This window comes from Vulpes lagopus, chromosome 10 (assembly GCF_018345385.1).
Source record: "Vulpes lagopus strain Blue_001 chromosome 10, ASM1834538v1, whole genome shotgun sequence".
In the NCBI taxonomy this organism is placed as follows: Eukaryota; Metazoa; Chordata; class Mammalia; order Carnivora; family Canidae; genus Vulpes; species Vulpes lagopus.
In genome coordinates this window covers 108,305,512-108,325,768 of record NC_054833.1, presented here as the reverse complement: position 1 = coordinate 108,325,768, position 20,257 = coordinate 108,305,512, and the positions used below count along the sequence as shown (strand labels likewise).

Below are 20,257 nucleotides of genomic sequence, written 5' to 3'. Positions count from 1 at the left end.
TAATATCCTATCCTGATTTGTGTTTTGAAAGACCCCTTTGGCTGCTGGAAGGAACATATACAGAACATAATAGGCCTGGAAGCAGAGAGACTGGTTTGTAGGCTCTTGTCATCAGTCACTTGGCAGTGGCAGATCCGAGCAGCTTCTTGAGGTCAAGAACTTAGTTCTTTCCATTTCTTTACCTTCAGCACTTCACATAGTGCCTTCATCCTAAAAGAGCTAGTAGATGTTTGTTGATAGAAGAGTAGACCTAGAATGTATTGAAAGTGTAAAAGCCCAGTAGCAAGAGCAGTGAACATTTATTAAGCCCTTACTACGTGCAGAGAGCTACTGAGCATCATAGAATTAATTCTTCACAATATCCCACCTGGCAGATTCTGCTGGGGCCTCATATTCCAGAGGGCCTCCATATTCCATTAATAAGGTTAATTATTCCATTCTCTACTAGGTTAATTCATCTGCCCAGGGCAGAGTTGGGATTCCAGGGCAGGTCCTCTTCTTCTTCTTCTTTTTTTTTTAAGATTTTATTTATTTATTCATGATAGACAGAGAGAGAGAGAGACAGAGAGACAGAGACACAGAGACACAGGCAGAGGGAGAAGCAGGCTCCATGCAGGGAGCCCGACATGGGACTCGATCCCAGGTCTCCAGGATCAGGCCCTGGGCTGAAGGCAGGGGCCAAACTGCTGAGCCACCCAGGGATCCCTAAATTTAATTTTAAAGAAATTGTTTTTTAAGCAATATCATAGTCTCCAGGAAAATTTATGTGGAAGAGACTGGGAAGTTTTTTTCTCTTTTTTAAAGATTTTATTTATTTATTCACGAGAGACAGAGAGAGAGAGAGAGGGAGAGGCAGTGACACAAGCAGAAGGAGAAGCAGGCTCCCTGCAGGGAGCCCGACATGGGACTCCATCCGAGGTCTCCAGGATCAGGCCCTGGGCCAAAGGCGGTGCTAAACCACTGAGCCACCCTGGCTGTCTGCCGGGAAGGTTTTTTTCCAGTCCAGTTTGTTGTTTTCCTTGAATAGTGTTATCTTTAATCAGAAAGCATTATAATTGATGGGATTTTTGTATCTATGAAACTGAAGTTAAGGCTACTGAGAAGGTCATCAAACTGTCATAGAGAAGACCAGCCCTTAAAAGAATGGCAGAGAGATTGTCTCAGTTTGTGTGACTAAAATGGTAATCTGGGTGTGATTTTAGGGCTGGGTGAATGGTTGTGATGGGAACTGGGAAAGGGTGGGGACAGCCTAGCTTCTTTGAGAGGAGCCTTCTTGGAGGCAGGCCCTGTCAGGCCCTGCTGGCATGCGCCAGAGGGAGTCCCTGGACCAATCTCCCAACAAGAGGGTGTCCTCAGCCACCACAGAGTAAGTGTTTGGTCACGCCTTCCTTTCGAAGCTGCTGCTAAGGGGCCAAGCCCTGGCTCAGGGCTAGAAACCTGGCAGTGAACTAGGTAGCCATGTTCCTGTCTTTGTGGGACTTGTTATCCTGGTGATTTAGAGCAGGAGATGGGGGATAAACGAGAGACCACACAAGTAAGTGCGGACACATGGATTGTAACTGAGCTATAAGGAAGAACAAAGTGTTGTGAGAGCATGTGACTAGGGACCTGAAGTTAGATGGTCTGGTAGGGAAATGTCTCCAAAAAGGGGACGTTCAAGGTAAAGAGGACCTTAGTGTGGGTGTGTATGATTGAGTCCAGGAGAGTGTTCTAGACAGAGAGGACTGCAAGTGCATGGGCCCCAGGCTGCAGAGAGCTTAGTATAGGAGACTTTCAAAGGCGGCCAGGGGGCTAGAGCAAGGAGAATGAGTGGAAGAGAGGCTTAAGATGAGCTGGAGATGTGAACAGGGACAGGTCGTGCAGGGCTTGATGGGCCATCAGAAGGGTTTGGGAGTTATCCCTAAACTGAGTGGGAAACCACTGAAGGATATAAACAAGGAAGTGGTATTATCAGAGTTGTCTTTTTCAAAACCCATGCAGTATTGAACAGAAAAAGGATAGGAGGGGTTCCTAGATGGCTCAGTCGGTTTAGTATCTGCCTTCGGCTCAAGGGCTCAAGTCGTGATTCTGGAGTCCCCCGTTTGAGCCTAATGCACGGCTCAGTGCATTGGGGAGTCTGCTTCTCCCTCCCCCTTCACCCCTCCCCCTCTGCTCATGCTCTGTCTCTTGCTTTCTCTCTCTCTCTTAAATAAATAAGTAAAATCTTGGGCAGCCCCAGCGGCTCAGTGGTTTAGTGCCTGCCTTCGGCCCAGGGCGTGATCTTGGAGACCCAGGATCAAGTCCCACATCGGGCTCCCTGCATGGAGCCTGCTTCTGCCTCTGCCTCTGTCTTTGCCCCTCTCTCTCTGTGTCTCTCATGAATAAATAAATAAAATCTAAAAAAATAAAAAAAATCTTTTTTAAAAAGAAAGGATAGGAGGAGGTAAGATTAGATTTGGGGAGACCCATTAGACGATTGGGCTTTGTGCACAGTGGTGGCACTAGATATGGAGCCAAGCAGATGGATTAGTTATATTTTGAAGGCTGTTTCAGAAGGAGTTAGTGATAGATTGAATGTGGGGAATATAGACTAAGGATGAGTAACTGGGTGAATGGAGGTGCTAGTTGCTGAAATGGGAACCCTTTTCTCTACCTGTATTGGCCTGATTAACACCTTCTCTCCCTTGGGATCTTGAATCAGAAATGATTTATTGGATGCCTAGGTGGCTCAGTCAGTTAAGCATCTGATTCTTGATTGTGGCCCAGGTCTTAATTTCGGGGTTATGAGATCAAGCCCTGTGTCAGGCTCTGTGCTCATGTGGAGTCTGAGATTCTTTCCCCCTCCTTCTCCCACCCCCTCTGTACTTCCCCTCTTGACCCCTTGTGCTCGCTGTCTTTCTAAAATAAATAAAATAGATAAAATAAAATAAAATGAAACAATTATTTCTTGTTGAGAAGCCCTTCTCAACCTCTATCTGTCCCTTTCCTGCTGACACAGATTCCCAAAACCTCATGTCCTTCATAGCACTGTATGTGGTTTAATTTCCCAAGTATTTGTAAGTTCTCTTTCTGTAACCCTCTTTTTCTACTCGACTTCCTCCTCTGCATTTTATCTCTAGTGCCAACCAGTGCTTGGCATATTATAGGGGCTCAATAAATGTCTGTTGAATGAATTAATGAAGACAGAAGAGGCAGCTTAGGAAAGCAGATCAGATCAAGATTTTTGTTTTGTGCATGTTTCTTATAAGATGTCCTTAAGATACCCAGGTGGGGATGTATATTGAGCAGTTGGTATAAGATACCTTTAGAGATCACCAGTATGGGCAGCCCTGGTGGTGCAGCGGTTTAGCCCGCCTGCAGCCCAGGGTGTGATCCTGGAGACCCGGGATCGAGTCCCACATCGGGTTCCCTGCATGGGGCCTGCTTCTCCCTCTGCCTGTGTCTCTGCCTCTCTCTCTCTCTCTATGTCTCTATGAATAAATAAATAAAATCTTAAAAAAAAAAGAGATCACCAGTATATTACCAATATTGTAAGCCATGGGAGTGAATACATTTACATCGGAGAATGTGTGGAATTAGAAGAGAAGAGGACCCAAGACTAAGGAGGAAACTCAACATGTGAGTTGAGGAGGTGGAACCAGCAAAGATGCTGAGAAGCAAGACAGAGGGGTGGGAGAAAAACCAGGAAAGTGTGGGGTCAGGGAAGCCTAGGGAGGGGAGAGATCAAGAAGAGGGGAGGCTCAACCATGTCACTACTGTTAGTGAAACCAGATTGTGGACAAGTGTGTGTGTGGTTGATTGCCCAACCTCCAGGTAATTGGTGACTTTAATCAGAGCAGTTTTAGTAGAATGGTAGAAGAGGGCACCAGCCGGAATGGGCTAAATAGTAAAGAGAAAATGGAGACATTGTTAGTAACTGAGCAGAATAGAACATTGGCTAGCTAGCTTTGTGACTTTTTAGGGGTGTGTGTGTCCATATTTGCTCAGCATAAATAATATTAATAGTTTTCTCTGGGATATGGAATTTTGATTTTTTTCTTTTTACTCCTGTTGGCTTTACCTTCAAAGTATATATTTAGGATGTGACCACTTCTCACTACCTCTACTACCAGCTTCCTGGCCTGAGCCACCATCATCTTTTTTTTTTTTTTAAGATTTTACTTATTTATTCATGAGAGACATAGAGAGAGAGGCAGAGACATAGGCAGAGGGAGAAGCAGGCTACCCGCAGGGAGCCCAATGCAGAACTCGATCCCCAGACCCCAGGATCACACCTGGAGTTGAAGGCAGATGCTCAACTGCTGAGCCACCAAGCCACCATCGTCTTTTTTTTTTTTAATTTTTATTTATTTATTTTAGGATAGTCACAGAGAGAGAGAGAGAGAGAGAGAGGCAGAGACAAAGGCAGAGGGAGAAGCAGGCTCCATGCACCGGGAGCCCGACGTGGGATTCGATCCCGGGTCTCCACGATCGCGCCCTGGGCCAAAGGCAGGCGCCAAGCCGCTGCACCACCCGGGGATCCCTCCACCATCGTCTCTTATGTTGGTTATCAAAGAGCCTTGTACTTGGTCTCCTTGTGTTTACTCTGGCCCCTAACCAATTGCTTGTTCTAGAGTAATCACTGTGATCATGAGAAAACATGTTCAGTCATGCTACTTCTCTACTTAAAGTCCTTTACTGGCTTCTGTTTTGTGAAGAGCTAAAAATGTCCACGGAGTGTACTGCGAGTCCGTATGGGATCTGACACTGTGTCCTGTCTGCTTACTGCTGTGATATCGTGTATCTGACTTTCATTACTCTCTCTTCTCCTCTTTGTGTTCCAACCACGTTGGCCTCCTCACTGTTCCTCTAACACATCAGGGAAGCTGTTTCTTCTGCTGTATATTCTTCTACTAGATACCAACTTGACTAACTCAAGTCTTAGCTTTAATGTTATCTTCCCATTGAAGCCAATCTTGGTTTCCTTATTTAAACTTTTATATTTTAATGTAAATATTTTCACATATTTTTATATTTTAATGTAAAATATACCATTAGTATACCATTTATTTATATTTTTCCTGCTGGGAGTATGAGGTAAGTGGGTGAAGGTGGTCAAAAGATAGTAACTTCTAGGGCACCTGAGTGGCTTAGTTGGTTAAATGTCTAACTCTTGATTTTAGCTCAGGTCATGGTCTCAGGGTCATGTGATTGAGCCCCGTGCCAGGCTCTACATTCAGCATGGAGTCCTCTTGTCTCTCATCCTCTTCTCCACCCTGCCCCCTTCTCTCTCTCTTTCTCTCTCAAAAAAGGAAAAAGTAGATATGAACTTCCAGTTAGAAGATAAATATCTTCTGAGGATGTGATATACAACATAGCAACTATAGTTGACAATATTGTGTATTTAAAAGTTGCTAAGAATAGATCTTTTTTAATAAAGATTTTATTTTTTTATTTACTTACTTACTTAATGAGAGAGAGAGAGAGCGAGCAGGAGGGAGCAGCGAGGGGGAAAGAATCCCAAGCAGACTCTGTGAGCTGAGCTCATCACAGAGCTCTGTCTCACAACCCTGAGATCGTGACCTGAGCCAAAATCAAGAGTCAAACACCCAACCTACTGACCTATTCAAGCACCCTACTAATAGTAGGTCATCATCATCACAAGACAAAAATTATTATTATTTTTAAAATTATTAATATATGAGGTAATAGATGTTAAGTTATTGTGGTAATCATTTTGTAGCATACACATATATCAGATCATTATGTTGTACACCTTAAACTAATATACTGTATGTCAATCACATCTCAATGAAATGGAAAGAAATTTTAATCCATCCCTGGTGTTTTCAATCTTCCTTTCTCCTTGCTGTTTTTTTTTTTTCTTTTGTAAAATATTTTTATTTGTTCATTTGACAGAAAGAGAGAGACCACAAGTAAGTGGAGTGGCAGGCAGAGGGAGAGGGAGAAGCAAGCTCCCTGCTTGCTCCCTGCTTGCTTCCTTGCCGTGTAGGGAGCCCAACACGAGGCTTGATCCCAGGACCCTGGCATCATGACCTGAGCCGAAGGCAGATGCTTAACAAATAGAGCCACCCAGGCACCCCACTTCTTGCTGTTTTTTTTTTTTTTTTTCTTCTTGCTGTTTTTTACTCTGTAGCATTACTCATTTTCCAACATACTGTATCATTTATTTATTATGGTTTTTTTTTTTTTTTTTTGCCTTTGTTTTCCTGCTAGAATAAAAGCTCTGTTAGAACAGGAATTTTTGTCTGTTTTGTTTTGTCATGTATCCCCAAAACTAGGACAGTGACTGGCACAGACTAGACACCTAATAAATATTCTTTCAATGAATGAATAAGCATGCATTATTTTTATGGTCAGAGAAAAGGAAAACAAAGTCTTATGTATTGGAAAGAAGAAGAAAAACCTATCTAACAGAAGAGATTTTCTTTATTTGAATTTCTAACTCTTGTTTTCCTTTTCTGCAGGGTTTAGCAGAGGAGGAATGATTGAGCACAGCCTCTCACTGTGCTACCGCAACAAACTCATCTTAGCCCCTATGGTTCGGGTAGGCACTCTCCCCATGCGGCTGCTGGCCCTGGACTATGGAGCGGACATTGTGTACTGTGAGGTAAGAGGCTCCTAATTTTCCTGGAGGACTTTTTCACCAGTGTAGCCTCCTAATCTGTGAGTTGAAGTGGCCAGGAGTTGGGGGAGAGAATGGGCACTCACTTCACAGGTCCTCACTGAAGGCAAATATGTATGACACTTGTGAGTTCTCTGGGCCCTGTTCAGGGCCAGGAGGCCAGGCAGCATGGAGGCATTGTGGGATTCCTGGGCTGGATAGTTAGATGAGTGTCATGTCAGGTCACTGCCCTGGCCTCTGTAGGAGTTAATAGATGTTCAGTGCATGAGTGAATTACCTCATGGTTAGGAGGAGGTTGAAAAGGACCAGATTCAGGCTAGGGAAGCTGGATAGGGTTGGTTTGGGGAGCCACAGGATTTTCTAGTAGTAGTAGCTAGTAGGTTGCCTACATCCTGGCTGCTGTGGAGAACAGTAGGACTTGAGACCCAGGTTTAAAAAGCATTTTCAGGGTGTCTGGGTGGCTCAGTCCGTTAAGTGTCTGGAATCAGGCCCTGCATTGGGCTTCCTGATTGGCTGCTTCTCCCCTCACCCTTTCCTGCTCCCCTTGCTTGTGCTTACTCTCTTTTTATTTGTCAGATAAATAAATAAAATCTTAAAAAAGTATTTTCCAGGGAAAATAGCATTACAAGAGTTGCTGATATTGGATAGTGTGGGGGTGTGAGCAGTGTTTTTCAGCTGGACATATAAAAGAATTATCTGGAGAGCTCCCCCCCATCTCCAGTCCCAATGTGTCTCCCTACTGTGTGTGTGAGAAGTAAGAAGAAGCCATTCATTTTTTTTTTTTTTTAATTTTTATTTATTTATGATAGTCACACACAGAGAGAGAGGCAGAGACACAGGCAGAGGGAGAAGCAGGCTCCATGCACCGGGAGCCCGACGTGGGATTCGATCCCGGGTCTCCAGGATCGAGCCCTGGGCCAAAGGCAGGCGCCAAACCGCTGCGCCACCCAGGGATCCCAGAAGAAGCCATTCAAATGCTTCAGATATTTCTGTCTTTCAGAGGCACTGGTGGTGGATGGGGACTGTGGCTATAAAAGGACAGCACAAGGGATTCTGGTGTTGATGTTTCTGTGTCTTAACTGTATCAGTGTCAATATCCTGGTTGTAATATTATACTATATTTTGTAAGACGTTACCATTGGGGAAGGTGGGCAAACAGTACATAGGAGCTCCTATTCTCTCTCTCTCTCTTTTTTAAAATTTTAAAGATGTTTTAAATTTATTTATTCATGAGAGAAGGAGAGAGAGAGAGAGAGAGAGAGAGGCAGAGGCAGAGACACAGGCAGAGGGAGAAGCAGGCAGGCTCCATGCAGGGACCCCGACATGGAACTCGATCCTGGGTCTCCAGGACCACACCCTGGGCTGAAGGCGGTGCCAAACCACTGAGCCATCCGGGCTGCCCTCTCTCTCTCTCTTTTTTTTATTTTATTTTTTTAAGGTTTTGTTTATTTATTCGAGAGAGAGAGAGAGAGAGAGAGGCAGAGACACAGGCAGAGGGAGAAGCAGGCTCCATGAGGGGAGCCTGACGTGCAACTCGATCCTGGGTCTCCAGATTCAGGCCCTGGGCTGAAGGTGGTGCTAAACCGCTGAGCCACCAGGGCTGCCCCCCTCTCTCTCTTTTTTAAAGTAGGCTCCATGCCCAGCAAGGAGCCTGACAGTGGCTTGAATTCACGAACTGAGCTAAGATCAAGAGTCTGATGCTTAACTGATTGAGCTACCCAGGCGCCCCTTGGAGCTCACATTCTTACAACTGCATATGAATCTCCAATTATTTCAAAATAAAAACTTCAGTTAAGAAGGAAGCCTCTGAGGGGTGCCTGGGTGGCTCAGTTGTTTTTTTTTTTTTTTTTTTCTCAGTTGGTTAAGTGTCTGCCTTCAGCTCAGGTCATGATCCCAAGGTCCTGGGATCGAGCCCCATGTCGAACCCCATGTCAGGCTCCCTGCTCAGTGGGAAGCCTGCTTCTCCTTCCCCTCTACTGCGCCCGCTGCTTGTGCTCTCTATCTGCCAAATAAATAAATAAATAAATAAATAAATAAATAAATAAATAGAAAGCCACTGATGTAGAGAGAAGGGAGGGCTTAAGAGGGAACTTGGGAAGAATACACTCTAATATACTGGATGTTTATATGTGGGGGGACAGGTAAGTAATTTATGATAGAAAAGTGAAAGAATGGGGCACCTGGCTGGCTCAGTCAGTAGAGCATGTGACTCTTGGTCCTGGGGTTGTGAGTTCAAGCCCCACGTTGGGGGTGGAGCCTACTTAAAATTAAAAAAAAAAAAAAAGTAGGAGTGAGAAGAATAGGCAAATTAAGAATGTGTGTCAGAGAAGGCAAAAGTCAGGTTTGTCAAATGTGACAGATGATGCAGAGAAATCCAATTTGCAAAAAGACCAAAAAGGTGTTTGATTTGAAAATCAGGTGATTGGAGGACAGCTGTGACAGAGATGAGGACTTGTTGGGGCAACATTGTGGAAGGAGCAGGAAATGAGGAAAGAGAAACAGAGCTGCCCACTACCCTTCAGGAATTCGAGAGGTGAAGGGAGGCAAAGAGTACACGCAAGTAGGGGAGATGGTGAAGGGAGTTGCTTCTGGGTGACTTGCATATTTGCAACATAAGAGAAAGCTCTTAGCAGTGAGGGGAGGCCTGAAGATTTGGCAGATCACTGTGGGGTGGGTAGGGGCTGGACTTGGAGGGGCAGGATTCTGTTTTTTTTTTTTTTTTAAGATTTTATTTATTTATTCATGATAGGGGGTGGGGGGTGGGCAGAGACACAGGCAGAGGGAGAAGCAGGCTCCATGCCGGGAGCCCGACGTGGGACTCAATCCCAGGACTCCAGGATCATGTCCTGGGCCAAAGGCAGGCACTAAACTGCTGAGCCACCCAGGGATCCCCGAGGGGCAGGATTCTAGATGAGGTGGTGGGATCTGCCTCCAAGATAGGGCAGGAAGGAGAGTGGGAGAACGGTGGAAGGCAGGGAAACCAAGGGATTTTGCCTGAGTGGCTTGTTTTACAAGACGTGGGAAGCCAATCTTCTGTCGGTGATGAAGGTGGCAGGAGTGGGATGGGGACCCGAGGAAAAAAAGTGAGGGCATTTTGGTCCCGTTCCTATGGGGAATGGGCACTGGGAGATTTGCCTGGCCATTACGTATGCATAGTCATGCTGGTTTTTAGTTTTATGGGAACGAGAGCTGCAAAGCCTGGCAGGCAGATGCCCGTGGCTGCAGATTGGCATGTCAGTATCTACAGCTGGGCAGAGGCAGAGCCAGCTAGGGTGCTAGCAAGGTGAAATGGGAGAGAGGGGCTATGTGTTGTCCAAATGTGGGAGTCGTCAGAAAGGGAGGTTCCCGAGTTTAGGGTCACGGGCATAGAACCTGAATTCTAAGGGGTTTGTTGAAATAGAGTCAAGGAGGTCCAAGAAATGAGAGTTGGGCATCCATAAGCTTTCCAGGCTGTCGGAATATCCCCAGGGCAGGAAGGAACCTGTGTCCAGAGGTCAGTCCCGAGGGAATGTGATAGTGCACTGAGCATTATTTATCTGGTCACTCCTCCTTGGAGCCACTACTCAGGCCCCCAAGTGGTCAGCTATGGGTTAGGGTTAGCTTTTCTTTTCTTTTCTTTTCTTTTCTTTTCTTTTCTTTTCTTTTCTTTCTTTTCTTTTCTTTTCTTTTCTTTTCTTTTCTTTTCTTTTTTTCTTTTCCTTCCTTTCTTTTCTTTTCTTTTCTTTTCTTTTCTTTCTTTTTCTTTCTTTTTTAAGATTTTATTTATTTATTCATGAGAGACCCACAGAGAGAGGCAGAAATATAGACAGGGAAGCAGGCTCTTCACAGGGAATGCAGTGAGAGACTTGATCCCTAGACCGGGATCACGCCCTGAGCCGAAGGCAGATACTCAACCACTGGGCCACCCAGGTGTCCCAGGGATAGCCCTTCTTAGCCAGCCCCCTTCTCGCCCTCCAGAAAAACCTCTTGGACATAGAAGAAGATTGGGAGGAAGGACTGTGAGGACTTGTGGACTCAGAGCCTGAGGAACGGAGACCAAAAAGATCAAGTCCCAGAGAACTCAGCTGTTGTTTTGTTGCTTGTGATGCCCTCTTTGGCATGTTTGATGGGCATTTACTTTGGGAGAATCAATATGGCTTATGAACAAACTGGCCTCTGCCAGAGGACACCTCGACCTTCTACCCAAGCCTAACGCCTATGAAGAGCAGAGGCACTGGTCAGTGGACCCTTAGCATGGGTAGGTGGCCAGGGACTGGGCCAAGTACTAGACATGGCACAGTATGGTGCCTGGTGCCCCCTGGTGGATCCAGCGTTGCTCTACAGGCCCGCTGCCTGGATGGTCAATCTTCTGGATTCACATGAAGTGGCACAACTGCAGATTTAGTTAAACCATCCCACCCACCTAATAGGACCAGCATATAGGGTCTACGACATACCAGGCATGCATGTACCTCCTCAAAAGCTCTGCAAAGCCCTCAGCAGCTGGAAGTGAAGAAAGGATGAACTAGCTCAGCAGAAGTCGAGGGAGTCAAGGGAGTTAGATCTCTAGAATCTTTTCTTTGTGCACAACTGAAACTAAGGTCTGCCTTATTGTTAGGGGTTTTCCAAGAGTTCCTCAGATGTCATTTATCGATTTTTTTTTTTTTAAGATTTTATTTATTTATTCATGGGAGATACAGAGAGAGAGGCGGAGACGTAGGCAGAGGGAGAAGCATGCTCCCGATGAGCCCGATGTGGGACTCAATCCTGGAACCCCTGGATCACGCCTTGAGCTGAAGGCAGACGCTCAACCACTGAGCCACCCAGGTGTTCCTATCTATTCCTTATTATAAGGGGACTCCAGTCCCTTAAACTGTGAGAGGACACCTATCTGTTAGACTTAAACCTTTTACTAAGCAAGATCAAGGGAGGAGGTGGTGTTCTTAAGAGACCCTGATTTCCAGAATGGGCACTTAAATTTTTTTTGTGTGGGTGTGGTAAAAAACACATAACATAAAATTTACCATCTTAAACATTTTTTTTTTTTTTAAATTTTTATTTATTTATGATAGTCACAGAGAGAGAGAGAGGCAGAGACATAGGCAGAGGGAGAAGCAGGCTCCATGCACCGGGAGCCTGATGTGGGATTCGATCCCGGGTCTCCAGGATCGCGCCCTGGGCCAAAGGCAGGCGCCAAACCGCTGCGCCACCCAGGGATCCCATCTTAAACATTTTTGAATGTGCACTTTGGTAGTGTTGAGTTGTGAAACAGATCTCTAGAATCTTTTCTTTGTGCACAACTGAAACTCTCTATCTGTGAAACAACTCCCCCTTACCCCATCTCTCCAACCCCTGGTAACCATTCTTCTATTTTCTGTTTCTATGAATTTAACTACTTTAGATACCTCCTAGAAGTGGAAGCATGTGATATTTGTCTTTTTGTGACTGGATAGTTTCGCTTAGCATAGAATCCTCAAGGTTCATTTATGTTGTAGTATGTGGCAGGGTTTCTTTCATTTTTTAGCTGAATCATATTCCATTGTATGTATATGCCCCATTCTGTTTATACATTCACCTGTTGATGGACATTTGGGTACTTCCACCTTTTGGTTATTTTGAATAGTGCTGCTATGAACATAGGTATGCAAATACCTCTTTGAGATCTTGCTTTCAGTTCTTTTGGGTATATATATCCTCAAGTAGGATTGCTAGATCAGGTGGTAGTTCTGTTTTTCATTTTTGGGTTTTTTTTTTAAGATTTTATTTATTTAATAGAGACACAGAGAGAGAGAGAGAGAGAGAGAGAGAAAGGCAGAGAGAGAGAGAGAGAGAGAGGCAGAGACACAGGCAGAGGGAGAAGCAGGCTCCATGCAGGGAGCCCGACATGGGACATGGTGGGACGTCTCCAGGATCACGCCCAGTCTCCAGGATCATACCTGGGGCTGAAGGCAGCGCTAAACTGCTGAGCCACCTGAGGCTGCCCTGTTTTTCATTTTTGGAGGAAACTCTAGACTATTCTCCCTAGCAGTTACACCACTTTACAATTCTACCAACAGTGCACAATTTCTCCACATCCTTGCTAACACCAGTTCTGTTCATTCGTCTTTCTTTCTTTCTTTCTTTCTTTCTTTCTTTCTTTCTTTCTTTCTATAGCAGCCATCCTAATGGGTGAAAGGTGATAGCTCATTGTGGTTTTAATTTGCATATCTCTGGTGATTAGCAATGCTGAGTATGTGCATATGCTTGTTGAGTGTCAGTGTATCATCTTTGGAGAAATTTTTATTTAAGTCCTTTCCCCAGAATGGCTTAAAAAAGAATTCATATTTATGGAAAAGTTGGTATATGGTTATACCTCAGTAAAAATTTTTTTAAACGGGAAAAAAATTATTGAAAAGTTGCAGGAAAAAAAAAAGAAAAGTTGCAGGAATGGACAGAGAGCATCTATCTGTACCCATATTGACCAATGCAACATTTTTGTTTGATTTGTTTTATCATTTGTGTTCTATCTAATGTATATATATTTTCTTCTTAACTAATTTTTAAAAATTGAAGTACAGTTGACACACAATGTTACATTAGTTTCATGTGTTCTCCTTAACTATTTTTTTTTCTCCTTAACTATTTGAGAGTAAGTTTCATGCAGTATGATTTCTTACTTCTCAAGTACTTCACTGATATTTTCCCAGAATTAAGTCTTTCTTCTATTCAATTATGATATAGGCATCATCTTTGGTTAACTTAATATTGATACAGTACTTTTTAAAAATCTACCTTCTATGTTCTAATTTTGTCAGTTGACCCAAAATTGTTCTTCTAAGCATTATTTTAACATCTTTTTCCCCCCAATATTTTATTTGGGACACCTGGGTGGCTCAGTGGTTGAGTGGCTGCCTTTGGCTCAGGTCGTGATCCCGGGGTCCTGGGATTGAGTCCCGCATCAGGCTCCAGAGAGGGAACCTGCTTCTCCCTCTGCCTATGTCTCTGTCTCTGTGTATGTGTCTCTCTCATGAATAAATAAATCTTTTTAAAGATAGCTAAATAAAGAATTTATTTTTAGGGGCATCTGGGTAGCTCAGTTGTTTATGTGTCTGTCTGCCTTTGGCTTAGGTCCTGATCTTTGGTCCTGGGATTGAGTCCTGGGGCTAGTTCGTGCTAGCCCCTCCCCCCACTCGTGCTTTTCCTCTCTCAAATAAATAAAATCTTAAAAAAAAAAGATTTTATTTTTACGTAATCTCTACATTTAACATGGGGTTTGAATTTACAAATGCAAGATTAAGAGCCTCATGGTCTATTGTCTAAACCAGACAGACTCCCCTTTTAACACCTTTACTGAGATGATTCATATGCCACATCATTCACCAATTCAAACTATATAATTTGGTGCCTTTTGGTATATTTACAGAATTGTCCATCCATCACCACAGTAAACTATTGAATATTTTCATCACACCAAAAAGAAACCTCATATCTGTTAGCAACTCTCCCCGATTTCTCCCTTCCCAAGTCCCTGGAAATCAATATTCTACTTTCAGAAATATTCTACTTTCAAGACCTAAGCTGAGATCAAGACCTGAGCTGAGATCAAGAGTCTGATGTTTGGGGCACCTGGGTGGCTCAGTGGTTGAGCATCTGCCTTTGGCTCAGGTTGTGATCCTGGGGTCCCAGGATCAAGTCCCACACAGCTCCCTGCTGGGAACCTGCTTCTCCCTCTGCCTGTGTCTCAGCCTCTCTCTCTCTCTCTGTGTCTCTTAGGAATAAATAAATAAAATACTAAAAGAAAAACAAAGAAAAAAAGTCTGATGTTTAACTATACTGAGCCACCCAGGTGCCCCTAAGGCATTTTAAAACTAAATGTTGTGGGGTGCCTGGCTGGCTTAGTCGGTAGACCATGTGATTTTTGATCTCAGGGTTTTGAGTTCAAGCTCCACATTGAGCAATGGAGGCTACTTTAAAAAAAAAAAATGTTGTTCAGAACATTGGGTACTCATTTGAAGAAAAAATGACTTATAAATGGCTGTAATTTTCAGGCAAGTTAAAATCTAAATTCGTTTTGGGATGCCTGGGTGGCTCAGTTGGTTAAGTGTCTGCCTTTGGCTCAGGTCATGATCCCAGAGTCCTGGGATCAAGCCCTGCATTGGACTTGTTGCTCAGCAGGAGTCGTCTTCTCTCCCTTTGCCCCTGCTCATGTTCATGCACATGCATGCGTGCTCTCTCTCTCTCTCTCTCTCTCTCTCAAATAAATAAATAAATAAATCTGGGATCCCTGGGTGGCGCAGCGGTTTAGCGCCTGCCTTTGGCCCAGGGCGCGATCCTGGAGACTCGGGATCGAATCCCACATCGGGCTCCCGGTGCATGGAGCCTGCTTCTCCCTCTGCCTGTGTCTCTGCCTCTCTCTCTCTCTCTCTCTCTCTCTCTCTCTCTGTGACTATCATACATTAAAAAAAAAAAAATATATATATATATATATTTTTTTTTTTTTTAAAAAGTTACAAGAGGACTATTTTAACAAAATCTAAATTATTTTTAAAAAGAATGGGACGCCTGGGTGGCTCAGTGGTTGGGCGGCTGCCTTCGGCTGAGGTCATGATCCCAGGATCCAGGATCGAGTTCCACATCGGGCTCCTGCCAAGAGCCTGCTTCTCCCTCTGCCTATGTCTCTGCCTCCTCTCTCTCTGTCTCTCATGAATAAATAAATCTTAAAAAAATTATTTGTAAGAAGAGGAAAAAACAATTGAGATTATATTATTTATTTATTTATTTATTTATTTATTTATAGATTTTATCTATTTATTTGACAGAGAGAGAGAGAGAGAGAGATAGCGCACAAGCAGGAGGAACTATAGGCAGAGGGAGAAGTAGGGAGCCCAAAGTGAGTCTTGGTTCTAGGACCCTGAGACCATGTCCCGAGCCAAAGGCAGTCGCTCAACCAACTGAGCCACCCAGGTGCCCCAAGATTATATTCTTCACTATATAATGGAGATATATTTAGGAAGTAAAAGGTACTGTTCATGGCCAAGTTAGGGTGATCTTTCCTATAAAAATAGAATGTTATGTATGATAGAAATTAAGGTTTGTAACAACGCGGATAGACCTAGAGGGTATTATGCTAAGTAAAATAGTCAACAGAGAAAGACAAATACTGTCTGATCTTACTACCTGTGGAATCTATTTATTTATTTTTTTAAATTTTTTTTAAAGATTTTATTTATTTATTCATAGAGACAGAGAGAGGGAGAGGCAGTGACAGTCAGAGGAAGAAGCAGGCATACAGAGAGCCTGACGTGGGACTCGATCCAGGGTCTCCAGGATCATGCCCTGGTCTGCAGGCGGCGCTAAACCGCTGCGCCGCTGGGGCTGCCCCTACCTGTGGAATCTAAAAAGCAAAGCAAATAAAAAACAACAACAAAAAAGAGAAACAAACTCATAAATACAGAGAACAAACTAGTGGTTGCCAGAGGGGAGGAAGTTAGGGGATGAGTGAAGTAGGCAAAGGAGTTTAAGAGGTACAGACTTGTAGTTATAATATGAATAAGTTATAGGATTGAAAAGCACTGGGACGCCTGGGTGGCTCAGCAGTTGAGCACCTGCCCCTGGCTCAGGGCATGATCTCAAGATGGAGTCCCACTTCAGGCTCCCTGCCTGGAGCCTGCTTCTCCCTCTGCCTATGTCTCTGCTTTTCTCTCTCTGTGTCTTTCATGAATAAATAAATAAAATCTTAAAAAAAAAAAAGTAAAGCTTAGGGAATATTGTCAATAATACTGTAATAACTTTGTTTGATGATACATGGTAACTACATTTCTTGTGGTGAGCATTTCATAAAGTATAGAATTGTTTGAACCACTGTTGTACAACTGAAAGTAACATAATATTATATGTCAACTATATCTCAAAACTAGAAAAAAAAATAGGTTAAAAAAACAATTGAGGAAGTGGTAGTAATAGAAGAAAAGTATTTGTGGTAGGTAACTCAGAAAAACTCAATATCCAATTTGACAAAGAATAGATTTTTTTCCTGCAACTTGTATAGATGTAAAAGGCAGTTTGCTCTGAAGATTCACTGATCATAAACTACCACTAGGAAAAACGATGTTTGTTTTCACTTAATTAAGGAAATATAGTGAAAAAACTATGAGGTTCCATTTTATCCCAGAACTAACTAAAATGAATAAAATTGACGAACAGTGGTGTTGAGGGTGCGTGGGTGAGCAGACACACTTGTGGTTTTATTGGTGACAATTTAATTTCTCCACTTAAACAGTTGAACATCTGCTGCATACCAGGTCTTGAAGAGGTTCTGGCAGATGTTTCGTGAGCACTTGCAACATGCTAGATGCTGATGATGAATGAAACGGCATCCAGGCCCCACAGGCTCCTTTGGTGTGGTGGGGAGACTGAAAAGAAAACAAGACATTTCAAAGGCCATTTTGCCTTAATTCCTCCTCTTGTGGCTCAGGCTACCTGGCCTGGGTCCTCAAGGCCTACCTTTGTGTGGTCACAGGATCCTCCTCAGGGGGTTTATAGTCTAATGTAAAGGTATGACTGAGGTATGCATAGCTAGCATTTGAAGAAGTAGCAAATGTGGACTTGGAGGAGGGGCGTTTGGGAATCCTGAGGAGGACAAGTTAGATCTGGCAGGGCTGGGGCTTCAGCAAAGGCTTGCCTTGCTGTCTCCTGCTCATTTCTGGCTGAAGTTCAGCCTGCCTGCAAAGCTTCTTTTTATGAGCACAGGCCATTTGATGCTCTGCCCACTTTCCCACTTGCCTTTTTGGCCTGCCCCTGCAACTAAGATCCTGGCTCCAGGGGCTCTGTGTTGGGCTCTGTCCATCCCTTGAGACACTACACGGACTCTTGGGGTTAAATGCCAGCCACATATCCGTAACTGCTTGGTGGTGGTGATTTGTTTGGCCAGGACTGGTGGACATCGGGTACTTGATGACCTGAATGCAACATAGAGAATAGCCAGAGAAACGCCTATGTGTGTACTAACTCAGATGATGAGTATGTGGGGAAGCCATAGGTGCCCTTTGTCCACTTTAGCTTTGCATACTCCCATGAGGGAGCTATTGTGCCCGCCTGGCTGGAGTTGTGACTTGCTGAGGCTCATAGGTAATCAGTATGGGGATGGATACCAGAGTTTCCTCTCTATTTTTCTGGACCTGCAGAACCCCTTGGTATGAGCTTCTGGGCAGTGTGGCAGGTTTTATCTTACACATTTGTTGAAATGATCACTGAACAAAGCAGAACAGTTGTTTCCTACCAAGAGGCAGAGGATCTTAGTCCTTCAGGAGACAGGAGCTTTCCCTTCATTTTCATGATCCTGATTTTGAAGAAACCTCTTTCTCTTTTCTTTCCTAAGTCAGTTTGAAGATGTCCAGAGTCAAAGAGCTCACCCCTTTTGTTTCCACACAGTGTGGCCCATGTTGGGCAGGAGTTTTAGAACTGATCTCAAGGCTTCCTCCCTCTGCTTTTATTCACTGGTCCCACTTTTGTCCTTGGACATTTCCTGGGAGCCCAACACTGTTTGTTGTTTGTGTGGGGATGAGGTAGGAGGGTCTTTGAGGGGATGGACTGGAACTGAGATGAGTAGGTGGGGAGAGTGTCCAGGTGTCCATAATCTGGTCTATTGTCTTAATCTCTGGCTCTCTGAGTAGCTCATCCTTCCTAGGCCCCCGATGTCTTCACAGCCACTGGGAGGAATAGCTGACCGAGGGTAGCTCACTCAGGCTCCTGCTTGCCATGTTTAGGTGAGGATATCAGTGTTACATTTCCCAAAAGCCATGATTTGTTGTTAGTAGTAGGATAACAGGTTGAGTGACCACCCTCCTATTAGTGACCTCCAGTGAAGGTCCCTCCCCCTGGGCCCAGGACCTACATGACCAGCACTGATAAGTGCCCTCTGATTGCTCTACAGGAGCTGATTGACCTCAAGATGCTTCAGTGCAAGAGAGTTGTCAATGGTGAGTACAGTTCTGATCCCAGGATTGTGTGGGTACCTGGTCAGGCCCAAGCAGTCCAACTACTCCTGCCCTTGCGTGGAGTGACAGTGTCCTGCCAGTGTGCTCCTTGCCTGGCTGTGTCATTTTGTGGATAGTGTCCTCCTTTGACAGCAGTCACTACTCTCCAGAGACCCTGACAACGAGCCAAATATAAAATAGGCGGAGAATACCTTCCACCCACAGGCTTGCTGGCATAGACAGTGACAGGTTTCATAGTAGAGGAGGGACCCTAAAAGCCTTGGGGTTGGCCAGCTTAAGCATTGTTCCTGACTCTGCTACTCCCTAGCTGTGTGACTTTGGGCAGGTCACAATGACTTCTCTGCCTCCATTTCTTCAGCTGTTAAGATGAAAATCAAAACCCCTGCTTTACTTAAATCATATGGTTGGAGTGAAAATCAAATAAGATAAGGTACGTGTAAGTACTTTGCAGATAGAAGTGGTTGTGCTAAATTGTGGTTTTGCTTATGTTTTATTGATGAGGCTGATTCTGTTTTGATTAGAGTTGTGGTATTGTTTGAGGTTTTCGAAATGTATACCCATTTTTGAAACCTTAATATCAGAAGTTGTGACTCATTTTGTCTTTGTTTTAGATATATATTTTTTTGTTACGAAAATTTCATTTTTACAGAACCATATAGCCTATAAAATGAAAATGCCCATAATTTCATATTTGAAGAGGTAATCATGAGGAGGAATAATATATATTTTTTTACACGTTTAGTAAAGTGTGTATGTAAAAATAGAGAATGTTTCTGTATATGCTTTCCCTTGGGATCATGCTCTGCAAGTTTTGTCCCTTACTTTTTTACTAGAACCTTTCCCCATGTCAGTACCTGTAGATAATTATGTCAGAATTGATTTCATCAGTGTTTTAATGGGAGTTTCCAGTATTTTGCTGTTAAAAATAAAGCTGTATAAACACAGTAAGTTTTTGCGGTTCTTCTCTCAGACTTCCTCTTGCTAGTTAAAAGCCTGCGCTGTTGGAATTTACTTCAATTGCCTCTCCCAACATGTCACCACCTTTACCCTACATTTTTAACCTAATCTGTTTAGTGCTGAGTTGATAATAACTGCTTCCATTTATGGAAATGCCTTACGTGTATTAAAGATCTCATTCATTTCTCAAAATAAATGCACAAGGTAGGCATAATCTCCCATCTGCCACATTGGATCTCTTTGATGTGCCCGTCATCTTTGAGAGCTAATAATGGTAGTACCTACTATAAGCTATATTTTGAACAGTATATGAAATTCTTATTATTTACAACAATTATGTTCTATTAGGTTGCATCGAACAACAAATTAGCAAATACTGAACCATTGCTTTTAGGGGAAATACAGGATTAAGTTTGTGCAAGCATCTGGTCACAGCATTTTCACTAACAGATCAGTACATAACCTTGTTTTATATGTGTTTCTATTTTAACATTGAACTCACAGACTTCAGTTCTCTAATTTCATGTTTGAACAGAGGTTGTTTAACATGTATTTTCTCTGTAAGGCATCTCTGAGCCTTCTTGTGCTTTGGAGCACGAGATAACACTTTAGCACTGTGCTTGGGGCCATTTTCAACAGTGGAATTAACAAAAGGCCCACAAATGCAGAAATATGTGATGTTAAATATACCGCCATAAGGACACTTATTTACAGTATAAGACCTTAGCTGGAAATGCACACA

At 43.6% G+C, this 20,257-nt stretch overlaps 1 protein-coding gene across 6 annotated transcripts in view; it reads left to right on the top strand.

Moving 5' to 3' along the window:
* The window catches only part of DUS2 (dihydrouridine synthase 2), a 53,790-nt gene that overhangs the window by 5,395 nt on the left and 28,138 nt on the right, over window positions 1-20,257 (top strand). For 3 of the 6 annotated variants that reach the window (XM_041771830.1, XM_041771832.1, XM_041771829.1), the window contains 2 exons: window positions 6,447-6,589; window positions 18,495-18,540. In XM_041771830.1, coding sequence (XP_041627764.1) covers window positions 6,464-6,589; window positions 18,495-18,540 — 172 coding nt within the window. In that variant the 5' untranslated portion in view covers window positions 6,447-6,463. Of the gene's footprint in view, window positions 1-4,445; window positions 4,521-6,446; window positions 6,590-10,561; window positions 10,842-18,494; window positions 18,541-18,821; window positions 18,989-20,257 lie in introns of those variants that run through there. The other 3 variants (XM_041771831.1, XM_041771833.1, XM_041771834.1) reach the window with 3 other exon arrangements.